Genomic DNA, 19,082 nt, shown 5'->3' with positions numbered 1-19,082 from the left:
GTCTGTGTAGGAGATTTGTGATGTGTGTGCTGGCCATGGGCAGAACATAGGAAAATAGTGGGAAGTGCAGTGGTATTTATGTGCTCTGAATGCTATCAAAGTATTTCAGATTGATTTAGCAACATCACCAAATGAGAGGCAATATAGCATTGGGGTTAGGAGAATAAACTGGAATTAGAAGGCCTGAATCAGTTCCTAGCTCTGCCTCTGGCTAGTTCCCTAACTGGGAAAACCATTTAGCCTTTCTGAAAATGGTACAAATGATATCTTCTATAAGAATGTGCAGAGATATTTAAGTGTGTAAATATATATGTACATGTAAAGCACTTGGTAAGTGCCTGGTATATCATAAATACTCAGAAGATGGGAACTTTTCCTGCTATTGTTGTGATTATTCATCTTCTGTGTCATCATCATATAAAAGTATTTGGATGTTTGTGTTGGGCCAGAATTGTGCTTAACAAACATGGACAGTTGTTAGAAAGTTGACTTCTGAAAGTAGTTGCACCCAACTTTTCTGCCTGTGATCTTAGGGCCTGCATAGGCACTAAAATAGGTGATACTATTTATTTTGAATAATAGAGGATGTTTTCCAGAGGGCTCACCTTAAATAGGTTTAAGCAACAAAGGATTATTATCAGCTAATTGTTGAGAGAACCCCAAACTACTTTTGGCAAGGTCTTTGTCAATCCCTAATCAGCAAATCCATGAGTTTGAATTTTTCTCGTGAGTTAAGAAGTCGCTTAACTTATGAGTATTTCAAGCTCAGCGATCCAGCGTCTCAACTAAGTATTGTTTTTCTCTACTTATATGTGCTAGTATATGGGGTTTGTGAGGGTCTTCAGGAAAAACATTGATAAGAGTATATCCTTAAGGCTGCTTGAACTTGATTCTGTCATGTCACTGACCTGTGAGGTACTCTCTCTCTCTCTCTCCAGGCAAGCATCCCTTTATAGTATTTTATGTTGTATTTGTGTGCCTCTCCATTATACTAAGAGATCTTAGAGGGTTTAGAGGTAGTTCTTACTCATTTTTATCCCCTGTGCCCCGCTTAGTGCCTGGAAGATGCAGCTCAGTAAATGTTTGTTCAATGACGGACATTATAACTGAGTATTCAGTCAAAGACTAAACATTAGGTCAGCCCTGACTAAAATCATCTCACAGTGACCAAGCTGAGGAGGAGGAAGAGGGAGGAGGGGAGGGGGGAATGAGGGTAATAATTGTGAGCGTATCATTGTTTACAGAGAGAACTGTCTTGTTATTTAATGTATCCTGAAAGTCTAGCAATGAATCTAAAATACATTGAGTATTCACTAAAAGATATCTAAATAAATGAAACAATGAAAAGATAAGCTCCCTAGTTTAACCCTGTTCTAGAATATTTAAAGTGTCTGAGATATTTTTGGAAACAGATGTTCCCATTGCCCCAAATTAGAACCCTAAATAGTGACCCTCTTCTGTCCCTTTTCTTCATTGCTAAGCTGCACAGAGTTTGGTTAGCTGCCCTTCAGATCTTCCTACTGAACCTACTAACTGCAGTCAAAGCTACTAACCTGGAACTTAGCTAGGGAGTAAAGGGAAGCTAATGCCTTGGCTGGAGTCCCTCTCTTTCACCATTCTGTGCCCTCTGCTTTTGGTCTCTAACATCCCCTACTGTGACAGCTTCTCCTCCTTTACTCTGTGCCAGTGTGTCTCAGGAGTTTAATCTTTTGTTAGGGAGCGATGAAGATCCCCAACCCTGGCAATAACAGGGCTCTATTCAGGAGATTGGAACCCATTCCTTCCCTCCTAACCTCACAGCTATGCTACTGGTTATCTTGGTTCACTCCAGGACTGAGAGATGAAGCTCTACCTCGTTTTAGCCTGCAGCCCTTTTTCTATCTTGGGGCTTACTAACCCTTCTGGTTTCTGGACCAGACTCTGTAAGGTTTTTCTGATGTTTACATAGTAAAAACAAAAAATATTGTTCTTTGTTGCTAATAAAAATTTGTATGTGAAGAAACATTTCTCTCAAGTATTTGAGTTAATGCCTTGAACATTAATTTGCAATGTTTAGAAAGGTTATAAAGAAATGCAACAATCAGTACAGTGGTTTCATTAGAAGAGTTAGTACTATTAGCCTATTTTATGTGCATTGAAAATGGTTGAGGACTACTTTTTTGTTTTTTCCTTTGAAAAGGGAATGCATGGCAAATAATAGCCAAAGAAATTAATTAGAATTTGATGTCTCTGTTCCCGTTATCATTCAACCAGTATGCCTTTTGGAAGTGGAGACTATGAAAAGGGACATACTATTTAAAAGACCAATTTCAATTGTGATAAATACATTATTCACAGATATTTTCTGTCCTAAGTGAAAGTAACTGTTAGAACCAATTGTGAGAGAGATGGTGTCAAGTACGACAAATTCTTAGAGTGCTTTCTGACTCTGCTCAGCTTCATTTAAGGAGATTTTATCTACTCTGAGGCTTATCTAGTAGGCATTTTAGAGTCCATTGTCATAGAAGGTTGTTAATTTTAGAATTCTATGTTGAGTCTTCTTTAGCAATGGAAATCTTTTATAGAATAAGGCTTGAGCTTTTTCAACATTTTTGATTAACTTACCTAGCAGGTTAATTGAGATTGGCATCAAGCCCAGATCTGAGGGCTAGGGGCTCAGTGGTTTGCTGCTGTAGTAAAACTGTAGTTCTGTTTTGTTTTTGTTCGTTTTGCCCTTTACCTTCAGGAGTTGAAGTAGATCTCCCGTGGTCTGGTCACATGTGTTCTGAGCAGTGGTCGGTCATACCACACTGGGCATAGCAATTTGCATTCATTTCAGCTCCACTGCGACTTGACTTTTTCCAGATTTAAATCTTAGTACAGCTTAACCTCAGGGAGGAAGGGAGGCTTTAAATCCTTGGGAATGGGAATCCACTTTGAGAATGTATTTTCCTCTCTCTCTCTCTCTCTCTCTTTAAATTTCTATCCAAGGGAAAATATCTAAGGTGGGTGGCTTTCTATAACCTACTTTTTAGTGTTTCTTGTTTATTATTTTCTCTTTGGATTTGTTTCATTTTGATCTCTGAAAATATTCAGAGGATGGAATCTTAATTTTGCAATTATTTTTCTTGTTTGAAACTGGAACTACAGGAGTTTTTTTGGCATTTTACTGTAATATATTACTTGAGGGGGTAGAAGAGCAGTCTTGTTGAGATTATTAGGAAGAGAACCCATTTAATTACAGAACTGTACAATTAAATTTTATTTTTAATGAGGCCTACTTTATTAAATTCATGGCTCCACACATGCAGTCAGTTATTTGAAACTATGTTAGGTCAACTATTAAAGTTAAATGACTTAACTAATAAGAGTTGTGTTAAAATAGGCTGGGTACGGTGGCTCACACCTATAATCCTAGCACTCTGGGAGACCAAGGCAGGAGGATCACTTGAGCTCAGGAGTCAAGACCAGCCTGAGCAAGAGTGAGACCCTGTCTCTACTAAAAATAGGAAAAATTAGCCAGGCATAGTGGTGTGTGTGTGTCTGTAGTCCCAGCTACTCGGGAGGCTGAGGCAGGAGGATCCCTTGAGCCCAGGCGTTTGAGGCTGCAGTGAGCTATGATGACGCCACTGCACTCTAGCCGGGGGCGGGGCGGCGGGACAGAGTAAGACTCTGTCTCAAAAAAAAAAAAAAAGGAGTGGTGTTAAAATAAACATAGAGAATTGATGCCTTTCTGTGTTTTCATTGTATCAGTTAACATAATTGACCTCTCATTATCAGGTGCTCTTGAAATATGAAAAGAGAAGTTATAAACTTTGTTTTTAAAGTAACTCAGTTAAATTTATAGTATTTCACCATTTGTTGGCAGGACTTTGTGTCATTGTATCAGGATTTCGAAAACTTCTATACAAGGAACCTCTACATGAGGATAAGAGACAACTGGAATCGACCAATCTGTAGTGTGCCTGGAGCCAAGGTGGACATCATGGAGAGACAGTCTCATGATTATAACTGGTCATTCAAGTGAGTCTTGGTTGGGAAATTATTCCTTGACAACAACAACAAAAGGATTTCTTAATCTGAGAAAATGTTTTATTGCAAATTGAGTATTCTTTCAAAATAGGAGTAGCAGCTGAGGATACAATACGATTAGTTTCCTTACATGTTGTTCATTGTTATTGAGATTTTTTTAAAAAATATTTTCCTATTATATTTACTACTATGCCACATCATGGTGGAGAACAAAATTTGACTTATTTAAAAAAAGGAAGAAAGAAAACTTATCTTTTCCATTATGCCACTTACCATAATCCAGTATCTGAATTTATTTCTGGATATTTTGATTTCTTAGATGATTTAAGGATATAAGTATTTTTTACTTAAATGGATTGAGTGGTTTAGAAAACTACTTATTCTTAACATTTTACTTTATCGTTCAGATTGCACAAGTATTACATGATTACATTGCTATTTAAAAAAAAGGCAAATAATACAGTTAAACTGAAAGTCCCTCCTGACAACTAACCTCTGTTCCTCTCAAATCCATTCTCCCACAAATCCTCCTTCACTCCCCACTGGTGGCCATTGTTACCACTTTATTTTGTATTATTCTTCCAGATGTCTTCTGTGGGGACATATTTGTAGTGCATCTACTGGGGTTACACACAGGTAGTTTTTTGATTTACAAAAATGGGATTATACTGTACATGTAAATTATTTTACATCTTGTTTTTGTTATTAGTACTTGCTAACATATTAGTAACATCCTTCTCATGTGTATATTCAAGGCAAGTTTATTATTTTTAGTGGCTACATAGTATTCTGCAGCATAAATGTACCATGGTATAGTAGGTTGGGCTGTGTTATCCTGTGTTAATAACCCCAAAATCTAGGGAGTAAAACAATAGCAATATATTTCTTGTCTACACTCCGTGTTCATCTTAGGTTGTTGGGGCCCCAAACTGTGTTGTCTTTACTTAGTAGTGCAGGCTGACTCAGTTTCCACCATATGGAATGTCTCTGGTCCCTGTGCCTGGGGAAGGGACGTGGCAAATTGTGTAGTGGCTCTTAAAGGATCCTTATGTGTATATGCTCATGTGTAGGAATTACTGAGTCAGAGTATGTAGATCTTTTAATGGATAAGTACTGCTGTACTGCCCTCCAAAGAAAAAGTATTGATTGATACTCTTATCTACAGCATTTGAGGCTGTCCTGGCCAACATTCCATATAATCAGTTTTTACATCATTGTCACCATTAATAAGTGAAGATTACAATTTTGTTTTAACTTCCATTTCCCTAATTGATAGTGAGTTTGAGATTTTTTTTCATACAGACTTTGGACCTTGTTCTCTAATTCCTGTATATATAGTGCTTTTCTGCCTGTTTACCAATGCATTTGCTATCACATTTACTATTGTTTTGCTCATGAGTTTTATTAATTTTTATGCTGTTGAAACACAGGTATACAGGAAATATAATTAAAGGTGTTATAAACATGGGTTCCTACAACTATCTTGGATTTGCACGAAATACTGGATCATGTCAAGAAGCAGCTGCCAAAGTCCTAGAGGAGTATGGAGTTGGAGTGTGCAGCACTCGGCAGGAAATTGGTAAGTGTAAGCTATGTTTGGCCAGCTGAAGTTTTTTACTTTTTTACTCATGAGTTAATAATACTGATATAGAGCTATAGTATTAAGTATCCAAATACTTTGCCATGTCATTTAGGTAAGATAAAGAATGCTTCCTTTTTGTGAAGTAATGAATAATTTTAATGCTTTCAACACATTTTGAGATATATTTATCTTTTCTAGTATGTTATACATACAGAATGTCCCTAGAAAAGTCCCATAAGTATTTGTTTCACTTACAGCTTTAATGTTGATTTTTATCGGCTTTTGCAAATGATGGTGGTTAAGAGTGCAGCTTAGGCCAGATGCAGTGGCTCACGCCTGTAATCCTAGCACTCTGGGAGGCCGAGGCGGGTGGATCTCTTGAGGTCAGGAGTTCGAGACCAGCCTGAGCAAGAGCGAGACCCTGTCTCTACTAAAAATAGAAAGAAATTATCTGGCCAACTAAAAATATATATAGAAAAAAAAAATTAGCCGAGCATGGTGGGCGCATGCCTGTAGTCCCAGCTACTCGGGAGGGTGAGGCAGAGAGATCACTTGAGCCCAGGAGTTTGAGGTTGCTGTGAGCTAAGCTGACGCCACGGCACTCACTCTAGCCCGGGCAACAAAAGCAAGACTCTGTCTCAAAAAAAAAAAAAAAAAAAAGAGAGTGCAGCTTATTAGTGCATGGGCATGTGAGGGTTAATCTGTTGATTTTTTTCATACTGGTAAATTGGGGCCAATAATAATTCCTGTCTTTATAGAGCTGTTTCAAGAATTAAATAACCTAATCCATATAAAGCACTTGGAACATAGTAGACATTCAAAAAATGTAAACTCTTTTTGTTATCATTGCAAGTCGGTAAAATGTAAAGGATTAGTAGCTTTATATAAAGAGATTGAATTTTTTTTTAGTTCAAAGGAGGATTTCAAATTTTTTTCATTTTGTTTAAGAGAACTGATAATCATAGAAGTTATAAGACAACTTTCTGGATATTTATTACAGTAAATTACTCCAAAACGTAGTAGATTAAATCAACATTATTTCTCACAGGTCTGGGGATTGGCAAGTGTAGTTGGTTGGTTCTTACACAGGGTTCCTCACATGATTGCAGTCAGTGGTGGCTGTGTGGTTGGAGTCATATGAAGGCTTCTTCATTCACATGTTTCACCTAGGCTGGGTTGGCTGGAACTCGGTGTGGCCTCTCCATGTTACTAGTTTGGGCTTCTCCATAGCTTAGCAGCAGACTTTTTTCCCACTCAAAGATACCCACTGAAAGCTGGAAGGCTTTTTATGCCCTGATCTTGCAGGTCCAGAATATCACTTATGCCTCTTTCTACTGGTCAAAGCAAGTCCCTAAGGCCAGCCCAGATTCAAGGGTTGAGGGGATCAGACTCCATCTGTCAATTCACTAAATTTAAAACAAAATGAAGAAATCAAAAGGTAAAAATAAAATTGTGCGGCTTTTCATATCCTCTAGTTTATTATTTAAATTGGGCATTTCAGACTATATTTGCAAGTTACAGATCTTCAAGACCTCTAGTTTCTATTGCTGACAAAGTTTCATAGGCAGCTTCTGTAGTCATTCATGCTATAATTTTTATTCCAGAATCTCCTAGGTTTGAGTGTCATTGCTGTGGCCCAAGAAACATAAGCGGTTCTTCCTAGAAAATATTCAGAGTTGCTTTTAAAAGCAAATTCCAATTAAAAATAAACTCTGTAAGAGTTAGAATATGTTGAATTTTATTTAGGTTTCTTTACCAAATTTTCATAGATTCTCAGCCCTGTTTCTTTAAACACTGGAAGTAGGCTAGTATATGTTTTCTTAGATACAATAAGGGTTGTTAGAGAGTCTTTTGTGATATCTGAGCATAAAAAGCAATCTGACTTATATTTTATTTATTTTTATAGATTAAAAGTATTTTGGTTTAATTCTTAAAGTATATATATACACATAGTATGCAAGTTTTTCATATAAAAAGTCTAAATTTTTAAAAGTTTGGATCTAGAATAACTCAGTAAATAAGAAATGGACTGGTCTTTTACAATGATTTAAAATATATCTTGCAGCTACCGTGAAGAGTTTCATTCCTCTGATCCCTTACCAATTTAATGCTAGAGGAGGCTTGGTTAGATCTTTGTCCTATCTTAAGTTCTTTTTTTTTTTTTTGGAGACAGAGTGTCGCTTTGTTGCCCTGGCTAGAGTGAGTGCCATGGCATCACAGCAACCTCAAACTCCTGGGCTTAAGCGATCCTACTGCCTCAGCCTCCCAAGTAGCTGGGACTACAGGTATGTGCCACCATGCCCAGCTAATTTTTTCCATATATATTTTAGTTGGCCAGATAATTTCTATTTTTAGTAGAGACGGGGTCTCGCTCTTGCTCAGGCTGGTCTCAAACTTCTGACCTCGAGCAATCCACCCGCCTTGGCCTCCCAGAGTGCTAGGATTACAGGCATGAGCCACCACGCCCCGCCTTAAGTTCTTGTCTGTTAGGTAACTTCTAGGAAGAAGTAGCCCTGAAAACTTCATTTTTAATGTGGTCTTCTGGGTATTTATTAGATAATTCCTTAATGTAATTCCTCCCTACTTCCTGCTTCAGTTTGGGCTGGTTGCTCTCCAGGACTGCTCTATAGTTGCATTCTGATACTACTCTTTTGGGGAGAGGGAGTCAACTTAGGAATTTCCTTTCCCTCACCTCTGTTTTAGATTTCTTATTTCTTGTATCCCACATCTTCCTCTTTTTAGACATACTCTCTCATACTGGTAGAACTCACTCAGCAGTGGTTTCCTGGGAGTTCAGGGGAGATAATTTTTTTGAAAATTTGGATATCAGAAGATGTGTTTGACCTCCCATATTGCTGAGAAGTATGAGAGTGATGCCTATAGTCCTCTCGCACCCAGTGGTGCTGGTCAGAAGTATGATGCTGTTCTGATTGTCATTCTTGTGTATGTCATTCCTGCCATCACACCTTCTGCCTGAAAGGTTTTGTTGTTTAAACACCTGTGTTGGGGGCTAGATAGTGCCCAAATATTGTTAATAATCCAAAAAGTACAAAAAAATACACAATGAAAAATCTGTTTTCCTTTCATATCATCCAGCCACCCAGTTTCCATTCCTGTAGTAATGAGTGCCACTGTTCGTTGGTGTTCTTGTTTTTTTTTTTTTTTTTTTTGAGGGGGGAGCGGTTTGCAGATCTTCTCTTTCTCTTGAATACGTCAAGATATTTCACTTGTGCCTTGGTATGAGTCTTTTTTCCCATTAATTGTGCTGTTTTGGTGCTTGGTAGATACTTACAAATTGAAGAATCATGTCCTTTGGTTCTGTGATACTTTCTTCTTAAGCATTTTCTCAGTTCTGTCTTTCAGAGACTCCGAACTTAAAACTCCAGTTTTTACGCCTCACCAGGTTTCCATACAATGACTTCACTTTATTTTCATTGAATCCCACTCTGTAAGGACACAGAATTATTTACTATGTGTGTTAGTTTCCTAGGGCATCTGAACAAAATACTATAAACTGGGTGACTGGCTGGGTGCGGTGGCACACACTCTGGGAGACCAGGGTGGGAGGATCGCATGAAGTCAGGAGTTCGAGACCAGCCTGAGAGAGAGCAAGACCCTGTCTTCTCTAAAAATAGAAAAAATTAGCCAGGTATGGTGGTGTGCACCTGTAGTCCCAGCTATTCAGGAGGCTGAGGCAGGAGAATTCGCTTGAGCCCAGGAGTTTGAGGTTGCTGTGAGCTAGGCTGATACCACGGCACTCTAGCCTGGACAATAGAATGAGACTGTCTCAAAAAAAAAAAAAAAGAGAGAGAAAAGAAACTAGGTGACTTAAAACAACAAAAATTTATAGTCTCATAATTCTGGAGGCTAGAGGCATGAGGTCAGGGTGTCAGCAGGGCCACGCTCTCTCTGACAGCTCTAGGGAAGAATCTTCGCTAGCTTCTGTTTTGCCAGCAATCCTTGGCATTCCTTGGCTTGTAGATGAAGCACTCCAGTCACACAGCTATCTTCCTGTGTGTCAAACATTGTTGTCCTTGGTGTTCTCTCTATGTATGTCTATCTCTGTGTCCAGATTTCTCCTTTTTATAACGACGTTAACGCCATCCTTATAACCTAATTTTAACTTGATTATCTCTGTAAAGACCCAGTTTCCAAACATTACATTTTGAGGTGTTGGGGTTACTTCAAAATACCTTTTTGGTGGGCCACAATTCAACTCATACACCATCCTTCTAGATGTTTTCCATTTTCATTAGTTGTGTTTAGGATTGCAAGTATCTACTAATTAATTAAAATGGAGTTTTGTGCTTTTATTTCTTGTTCTTCCAGTTTTGTTATGATTTTCAACAGGAAAATGGGAGTAGAACATTTTAATCCCCTCATCTTTAAAGCAGAGTCTAGCTGACACTTCAGAAATGACAGATGGTTTGATCTAATGATGTAGTTAGGGGAACGTTGTGCAGTGACAACATATAGTAAGCATACCTTGTATCTTTATGGCACTTTATAGTTTATAAAGTGCTTGAACATATTTTCTTTTTTGATCTTTACAACAGTGTCATGAGGCAGATAAGAAAATTATTGTTGGTATTTAGCAGATAAGAAACAGGCTCAGGGAGATTCTAAGTGATTTGATTAGCCTTAAGGCATAAACTTAAGTGTCCAAGTTCAGCATCCTTTCCCAGCATCTTTTCTCTCTGCCGTGTCGTCCAGTCCTAAAGGATTTGAATGCCAATGTAAAATTATAGTACAAATTTACCAGTCAGGTCAATGTGAGGGAATATGCTTTTTTACCTGTCTTTTGCTGTATAACAAACCGTCCCAAAACTTAGTGGTTTAAAACAACAACAGATACTTATTTGATTCTGCTATCTTAGTTCCATGTGGTATTGGGTGGGCCATTATGACTGAGGATAGAGTATCCAAGAGGGTTTAACTCGAATGTCCTACACCTGAGCTGGGTGGTGGGGCTAAGGGCTGGCTAAACATCTCCCCTCACTTCTCTCTCCCCTCTTTCCATAGTCTTATCCTCCAGAGAGCCCAGAGCCCCCCTCTCTCCACATGTTCTCTTTTTACAGTAGGCCAGTTAGACTGTTTTACATAGCAGCTGACTTCAAAAAGTATAAAAACGGATTTTGCTAGGCTTCTTAAGGTCTACCTGGGAATTGGCATGCGCAAACAGGAATGGGAAAAATTATTGGCAACCTTCTTTGCAGAAATTCCACTGCAGGTACTGAATCCAAATTTATTCAACTGTTGTGTTCTTTATGAGCCATCACTCTTCATGATACTGACTCCTTCACAGATCTTAGTCTGAAAAGATCATAACACATAGACTGTGATTTATTTTTATTAAGTGATGAGTAATTCTTCAGGATTTTGTGATATTGACTTTAACTTCTTCATACAGGAAACCTGGATAAGCATGAAGAACTAGAGAAACTTGTAGCAAAGTTCTTGGGAGTAGAAGCTGCTATGACATACGGCATGGGATTTGCAACAAATTCAATGAACATTCCTGCTCTTGTTGGCAAAGTAAGACACTGTCATTTATGAAAACTCCCTAATATATATTGTCTTTTGTTTTGGAAAGCATTCAGAGCTAGCCAGAAGCTATCATAAACTTTAGATCAAACATAGTTTACCCAAAGGTACTATCACAAATTTTTGGACAAGTATATCCTATGGAGACTTATATCAGTTGGAGCTTCCTTCCTAGAACCCATGATCCTTCTCTCTTTCATGATATGACTCTTGCCTTTTTTATTTCACACAGATTTCTGAAGGGATTCAGGTAAATAAAAACTTGTGGAAGACTAAAACTATGAAAGAAAGGTTTAGTTTGGAAAGTTATTTAGCAGATGGTTTTTCCTAAGTAGAATATGAAAATATATAATTACCCTAATATTTGTTCTCACTGTAACACATGTTGCTTACATATATATAGACAACTTTTATACATATATATATTTTATATATGGCTATATTCCCCCTCCCCCCATGGGTAGAGTTTGTGATGGAGCAGTTGAAGAGAGACTTTGTAAATTACATTTTAGCAGATTGGCACTATTGGTTTTAAAGGGACCCTTGAGGTTATTTATTCTCATTTTAACATTGCTATTAAGAAATGGCATATTGAAAAAGTAGTGGATTAACTCAAGCAGGAGATTTGAGGTTTTGCTTGCTTGCTTGTTTGTTATTTATATGGTCAAACTTAGCAGTGTGACTGTGAGCACATTAACCTTTCTGATCCTCAAAGTTTCCTTTGTAAATGAGGTGGTTGGACCAAGTTAACTCTGAAGTCCTTTTCAGTTGTACAGTGTATGGGTCTATAAGGAACAGATGGGACAAATAGAAAATAAATAACAAGATAGAGATTTAAACCCAACCTTATTGCTGTCACATTAAGTGTAAATGATTGATACATTCCAATTAGAAGACAGAGATTGTCAGATAGAATTAAGCAGGTTTCCTAATATATAAAATAGTAATCTGTTTTAAATATAAAGATACAGAGTTTAAAAGTAAAAGGATAGAAAACAGTAATCAAAAGAAATTTGAAGTGACTATATTAATATAAACAAAGATTTCAGAACAAGAAATATTTCTGGGGATAAAGAGTAACATTGCATAATGATTAAGGAGTTAATTCATCAAAAGGACATAATTTTAAATGTGTAAGCACCTAATAACAGAGCTTCAAAGCACATGAAGCAAAAACTGATGAAACTGAAAAGAGAAGTAGATGAATACAGAATTGTAATTAGAGATATTAGCCCCCCTCTCTTAATTGATAGAAGAACTAAACAGAAAATCAGTAAGGATATAGAATACTTGGAAAACACTGTCAACCAATTGAGGTAATTTATGAAATACTTTACACAGCAAAAGCAAAAACATTTACCAAGATAAACCATATTCTACTATTAAACAGGTCTTTTTGTTTGTTTTGTTTTTTGGGGGTTTTCTTTGAGACAGAGTCTTGCTCTGTTGCCCAGGCTAGGGTGCCATGATGTCAGCCTGGTTCATAGCAACCCAAACTCCTAGGTTCAAGCGATCCTCCTGCCTCAGCCTCCCAAGTGGCTGGGACTACAGGCATGCGTGCACCACCATGCCCAGCTAATTTTTTCTATTTTTAGTTGTCTGAGTAATTTCTTTCTATTTTTAGTAGAGACGAGGTCTTGCTCTTGTTCAGGCTGGTCTTGAACGCCTGACCTCAAGTGATCCTCCTGCCTCGGCCTCCCAGAGTGCTAGGATTACAGGTGTGAGCCACCATGCCTAGACTTAAACAAGTTTTAATAAATTTAAAAGTATTAAAGTTATTCAAAGTATGTTCTCCAACCACAGTGGAATTACATTAGAAATGAATGATACAAAGATATTTGGAAAATCTTTGAATATCTGAAAATTAAACAACACATTTCTAAATAACTCATGGGCCAAAGAAGAAAATATAAGAGAAAATAAAAATATTTTGAACCAAATGGAAATGTAATATATCACAATTTGTAGGATGAAGCTAAAGCATTGCTCAGATAGAAATGTATAGCATTAAATGCTTATACAGGTTGAGCATCCCTAATCCAAAAATCTGAAATCCAAAATGCTCCAAAATCTGAAACTTTTTGAGTATAATGCAAATATTCCAAAATTTAAAAAAAAATGAAATCTGAAAAGACTTCTGGTCTCAAGCATTTCAGATAAGGGATATTCGGCCTGTATTAGGAAAAAAGGAAAGCTTCTACCTTAAGAAATTAGAAAAAGATGAACAAATTACACCCAAACTAAGCAGAAAGAAGACTATAATAAAAATAAATGCAGAAACCAATGAATTAGAAAATAAACAATAGGGGACATCAGCAAAACCAAAGCTGATTCTTTGAGAAAATGAATAAAATTGATAAATCTCTAGCCAGACTGGTCAGGATAAAAAGAAGACACAAATTACCAGTAGCGGGAATGAAAGGGAGTATCACTACACATTCTGTGGACATTAAAGGATAGTAAGGGAATATTAAGAACTTTATGCCAATAAATTCAACAACTTAAATAAAATGGACAAATTCCTTGGAAGACAAGTGCGTGGTTCTTTGATTTCACATCATAATACATTGCTGTCCTGCATTTTTGCAGTATAAACCTGAGATTCTTGGCTGGGTGTGGTGGCTCATGCCTATAATTTTAGCACTTTGGGAGGCTGAGGTGGGAGGATTGTTTGAGGCCAAGAGTTTGAGACCAGCCTGAGCAAAAGCAAGACCCTGCCTCTACAAAAAACAGAAAAATTATCTGGGCATGGTGGCACATGCCTGTAGTCCCAGCTGCTCAGGAGGCTGAGGCAGGAGGATTGCTTGAGTCCAGGAGTTTGAGGTTGCAGTGAGCTATGATCACACCACTGCACTCCAGCCCGGGTAACAGAGCGAGACCCTGTCTCAAAATAACAGCAACAACAACAACCCCCACCCAAAAAACAACCTGAGATTCTTATTTACAATTTCTTAGAATTTTTCACACTGTAGGATTAAATAATCTCGTCTTGCTTCTCCCTGTATGCTTATAAACTCTAAAAAAGCATCATCTAGAATTAGATTTTTTTCTGTACAGACATTGAAGGTACTACCTTAAAGATTTATCTTTCAAATTAAACATTATAGTTGAAATGTTATTTAATATTATCTAATCTGTTAAAGCAATAACTAACCCAGTTTTAATAATTATTTAAATGTGATATTAAATTTTTGTGTAAAGCAGTTGATTGTTCAGTTTAACAGCAGGGTGAGGCAATATATTAATTAAGAGCATGTGTTCTAGAAGCACAATCTTTGTATTGAGTCACTTGTGACCTTGGGCAAGGTTTTTCACTCCTGAGCAAGAATTTCATCATATGTAAAGTGGGGCTGATAATAGTACCTACTTCATAAAGTTGTTGTGAAGATTAAAAGTAATAATGCATTTAAACCCCTTGACCTAATGCCTGAAACATATTAAGCACTTAAATTTCAACATTTTCAATATTTATTTTATTTTTGAAACAAGGATATAATAGAGTCTCATAGTAAATTAGAAGGGGCAAAAAAACCAGATGGATACATTGAAATGGTGAACAAGGCTATCTAAAAAAGATGATAAACAAAAAGAACGTAATGATGTTACAGGTTTTACCAGGAAAAAAATTAGCTGGAAAGAGAAGAAAATAAAATCGGGGAGGGGGTGGCTTTTAATGTATACTGGAATGCCAAGAGTGGTAGAGTGGTAGGTAAAGAATTTGAAGACTTGCAGAAGAAAAAAATCTAACCTCTCTTCATTTTCCCCCAGTTTCATTTTTTCCAATTTTAATGCTTTTTTCCAACTCGAATTTAGTTTTACAGAAGAGTTGCAAAAGTACAAGAGAGTTCTTATATGCTATTCATTTGGCTTCCCTTTTTGTTAACATCTTACATAATAATAGAACATATCTGACAGCTAAGAAATTAACTGTGCCACAGTACTATTAACTGAAGTGCAGAACTTACTTGGTTTTCACCAGTTTTTCCATTGATGTCCTTTTTCCGTTCCAGGATCAGTTGAGGATCCACATTGTATTTAGTTGTAGCTCCTTAGTCTTCTCCAATCTATGACAGTTCCTGTCATTCCTTGTCTTTCATCATGACCTTGACACTTCTAAGAGTACTGGTCACTTACTTTGTGTAGAATGTCTCTCAGTCTGGGTTTGTTTGCTGTGTTGTCATGATCTGATTCAATCTGTGGGTTATTGAGAAGGATGCCACAGAGGTGATGTTCTCTCGTTGTGTCCTATCAGAGGCTGCATTGTTTTTATATGTATTACTAGTGATGTAAATCTTGACACCTTGACTAAGGTGTCAGCTAGCATTTTCTACTATAAACTTTACTACTTTTCTTGTTATAATACTAAATATTGTGGCAGAGATACCTTGGAACTATATAAATAGCATTTCTGATTAAACTTTTACCCACTAATTTTAGCATGTATCTGTGCATCTTGCCTGTGGCAGTTATTCCCTTCGTATTCTAATGGTGCTTTTTCTGTTTTTCTCCTTCCTTCCATCTTATTAATTGGAATTTTTGTGTAAGGAAGACTTGTAGTTTCTCCCCTATTTATTTATATCAATATGGATTTGTGAATTATTATTTGAGTTATAACCCAACACGATTGCTTTTTTTTGTTGCTTGAGTTCTGGCCATTGGGAGCTTGTTCAGGTGGGCACCTGTGTCCTTTGAATATGCAAAAATATTTTTTTTAAAGCAGTTTTTGTACTTTTTGGCATGGTAAGATGCTTCAGGCTTATCTTATATTTTCCGTTTCCCAGATTTGGAATTAACCAGTTCTCCAGGAAGCCCTGTTTTTTTTTTAATTTTAGAATGGTATTTAAATATACCTATGTGATGAGTGCAATGTGCACTATCTGGGGAATGGACACGCTTGAAGCTCAGACTTGGGGGGTGGGGGGGAGGCATGGGCAATATATATAACCTGAACTTTTGTACCCCCATAATAAGCTGAAATAAAAAAAAAAAATCAAGGTCTGGAAAGTAGGTGTGTTTATTGCTATGGGAGTGTCAGTGCTTCTCACCTCTCAGTGGATAGAGTTATCTGTGTATACATATATATATATATATATATATATGTTTTTTGTTTTTTTTTTTTAAGAGACAGGGTCTCAACCAGGTGTGGTGGCTCTTGCCTGTAATCTTAGCATTCTGGGAGGCCGAGGCAGGAGGGTTGCTTGAGGTCAGGAGTTCGAGACCAGCCTCAGCAAGAGCAAGACCTCGTCTCTACTAAAAATAGAAATTAGCTGGGCATGATGGTGTGTGCCTGTAGTCCCAGCTACTTGGGAGGCTAGGCAGGAGGATTGCTTGAGCCCAGGAGTCTGAGGTTGCTGTGAACTAGGCTGACGCCGCGGCACTCTAGCCCGGGCAACAGAGCAAGACTCTGTTTCCAAAAAAAAAAAAAAAAGGCACGGTCTAGTTCTGTCACCCAGGCTGGAGTGCAGTGACCCAATCGTAGCTCACTTGTAACCTGGAATTACTGGGCTCAAGTGGTCCTCTTGCTTTAGCCTACTGAGTAGCTGGGACTACAGGTGCATGCCACCATGCCAGGCTAATTTTTTAAATATTTTGTAGAGACGATGTCTCGCTATGTTGTCCAGGCTGGTCTTGAACTCCTGGCCTCAAGCAGTCCTCCCGCTTCTGCATGGTTAGTAGTGAGTGAGAGAATGTGCCATTTTCACAGGCATTACCCCCTGAACTTCCATTTCCCACAAATAAACAGTATATCTTACCAAAATTCATATGGAATTCCCTCAAATCAGAGAAACGAAAACTTTTTAAAGATTGATGTATCAGATTTTAGGCATAAATAAAAACCTGTTGCTATAATCTGAATATTTAAGTCAATCATAGTACTTAAGATATTAAATTAAAAGACTAGAATTTTTCATCTACTTTGAAGATGTCTTTACAAAAAATAAATTATCATGTATGCTTGTTTTTCTTCTTAAAATTGATCGCTTTGCTGTTGTACAAGGTTTCCTTAATAAGATATCATTATTATGATTATAACATTTCATAATTTGTCTAACTAAACCTTTCCCCTCCAGCTTCTTATCTTGCTGTGCTTCTGATTTTGCAGGGTTGCCTGATTCTGAGTGATGAACTGAACCATGCATCGCTGGTTCTAGGAGCCAGACTGTCCGGAGCAACCATTCGAATCTTCAAACATAACAGTGAGTTTGCCGTGAAATTCACTACTGGCCTTGTTGTGTAATATTCTTTGGGTCAGTGGTGATGGTAACATTAGTTCCATTAATAATTGAAAACGCAATTGAAGCTAAAATAACAACATCTAAAATGTTCTTCTGGTCCAGTCTTTTCAAAGTTATTCTTTCCCTCACTGGAATAAAAATAGAGAGTAAAGGAAACCTTTTATGAATATAATACTCTCCTTTTATTTGACTTTCAAGCATTCCATCCTGTTTCCATGTTTACAAATCTCTTGTTCAAATATGTTTACTAGATGCCTACGGTATATCATGCTATATATAACACTAGGGGTATTGAGATGCATAAATCAGGGTTCCTGATCTCAAGGATCTGTGACTGGTTTATGAGGAGACTTAATAGATGAACCAGAACTTACAATACAATGGACAGATGCTGAATACTGATATGAATAGATGCCATGAGAACACAGAGAGAGGTGGCACTAAGCGAAACCCTTTTCTCTTTTCTCCCTAAATGGCGATACTTTTGTGTATTATTAAAATGATTTTTTACAATAAAAATGCATAAATTTCATAGTTAAAATACACATAGGAAGAAAAGATTATGCAACTGTATGTTTAATATCCTCTTTTGCCAAAATGTGTACATGTACAGACAAAAGTCTAGAAGAATATATGCCAAAATGTTAATTAAGTCTGTACCTCTGGATGGAAGGATTATACGTGGTAACTTTTTTTTCTTTTTTTTTATAATGAGAATGGTACAAATAGTATTTTGTTTTAGGTAAATGGGATCTTATTAAACATCCTTGTGTAACCTGTTATTTTCTTTTTATAATATATTGTGAACATTATTTGTCAGTACATGTGACTCTACCTCATTCTTTAATGTCACTGTGGCAGTGTTTGGATGTGCCATGATTTTTTAATCGATCCTTCAGTTGGACAAGATTTCTAAATTTCTTACTAGAAAGAGCATAACACTCACATTGTTGTACAATCATCTAATTAGTGCCTTAGGATAAGTTCCTAACAGTCTCAGAATGCCTGGTTAAAAGGTATAAATTTTTAATACTTTTCCAGATTGCCTCTAAGCATTGTACAAATTTTTACTCAACAAGGTGATAGTGACTGTTTCTACTTGCTGGCCAACATAGGCTATTATGAATCATTTTAAATCTTTCTGAATCTAATAAGTAAATAATGTTAGTTTTTATCTATTTAATTGTTAGTTGTAGAGTAGCTTTTTATATAGTTAATTTGTATTTCTTTATAAATTGGACATTTTCAAATTTGTTCTCTTTTTTGCTGACTATAGGAGCCCTTTTATTATCCTTTCTTTTATGTTTCACTATTTTTTATTTATTTTTGACTTTGTTTTTAGTGTCTTGCTATGCAGTCTCATTAAAATGTTTATATTTTCACACCTACAGTGTTATTGACTTTTGGATTTTACCTAATGCTTTCCCAATTCTGAGTCATAGGTTGTTCTCTTATATTTTCTTCTGGGAGTTTTGTTGTGTATTTTTTATTTAAATTTACATGGAATTCGGGGGCATAGTATGGGAGAGAGACTAAATTATTTTTCCTAAGTAGACAATGTGGTCAAACATTCCACTATAGATATTTCTTTTTGTCTAAATTTTGAATAAATATTTATTTTTCCCCTCCTTTCTGTATATAAACATAGGAAGCTAAGACAATTAGTACATTTTTATTTGTATCCTGCTGATTGCCACACATTGCTCTCT

At 36.8% G+C, this 19,082-nt stretch overlaps 1 protein-coding gene across 2 annotated transcripts in view; it reads left to right on the top strand.

The window, feature by feature from the left end:
- Nucleotides 1-19,082, top strand: part of SPTLC2 (serine palmitoyltransferase long chain base subunit 2) — a 92,422-nt gene that overhangs the window by 30,223 nt on the left and 43,117 nt on the right. For both annotated transcript variants that reach the window (XM_069465168.1, XM_069465169.1), the window contains exons 3-6: nucleotides 3,848-4,002; nucleotides 5,442-5,590; nucleotides 11,004-11,128; nucleotides 17,241-17,334. In XM_069465168.1, coding sequence (XP_069321269.1) covers nucleotides 3,848-4,002; nucleotides 5,442-5,590; nucleotides 11,004-11,128; nucleotides 17,241-17,334 — 523 coding nt within the window. The remainder of the gene's footprint in view (nucleotides 1-3,847; nucleotides 4,003-5,441; nucleotides 5,591-11,003; nucleotides 11,129-17,240; nucleotides 17,335-19,082) is intronic.

Source organism: Eulemur rufifrons, chromosome 2 (assembly GCF_041146395.1).
Source record: "Eulemur rufifrons isolate Redbay chromosome 2, OSU_ERuf_1, whole genome shotgun sequence".
NCBI lineage: Eukaryota > Metazoa > Chordata > Mammalia > Primates > Lemuridae > Eulemur > Eulemur rufifrons.
Note: the sequence above shows the minus strand (reverse complement) of the source record. Positions and strands in the feature narration are given on the sequence as shown.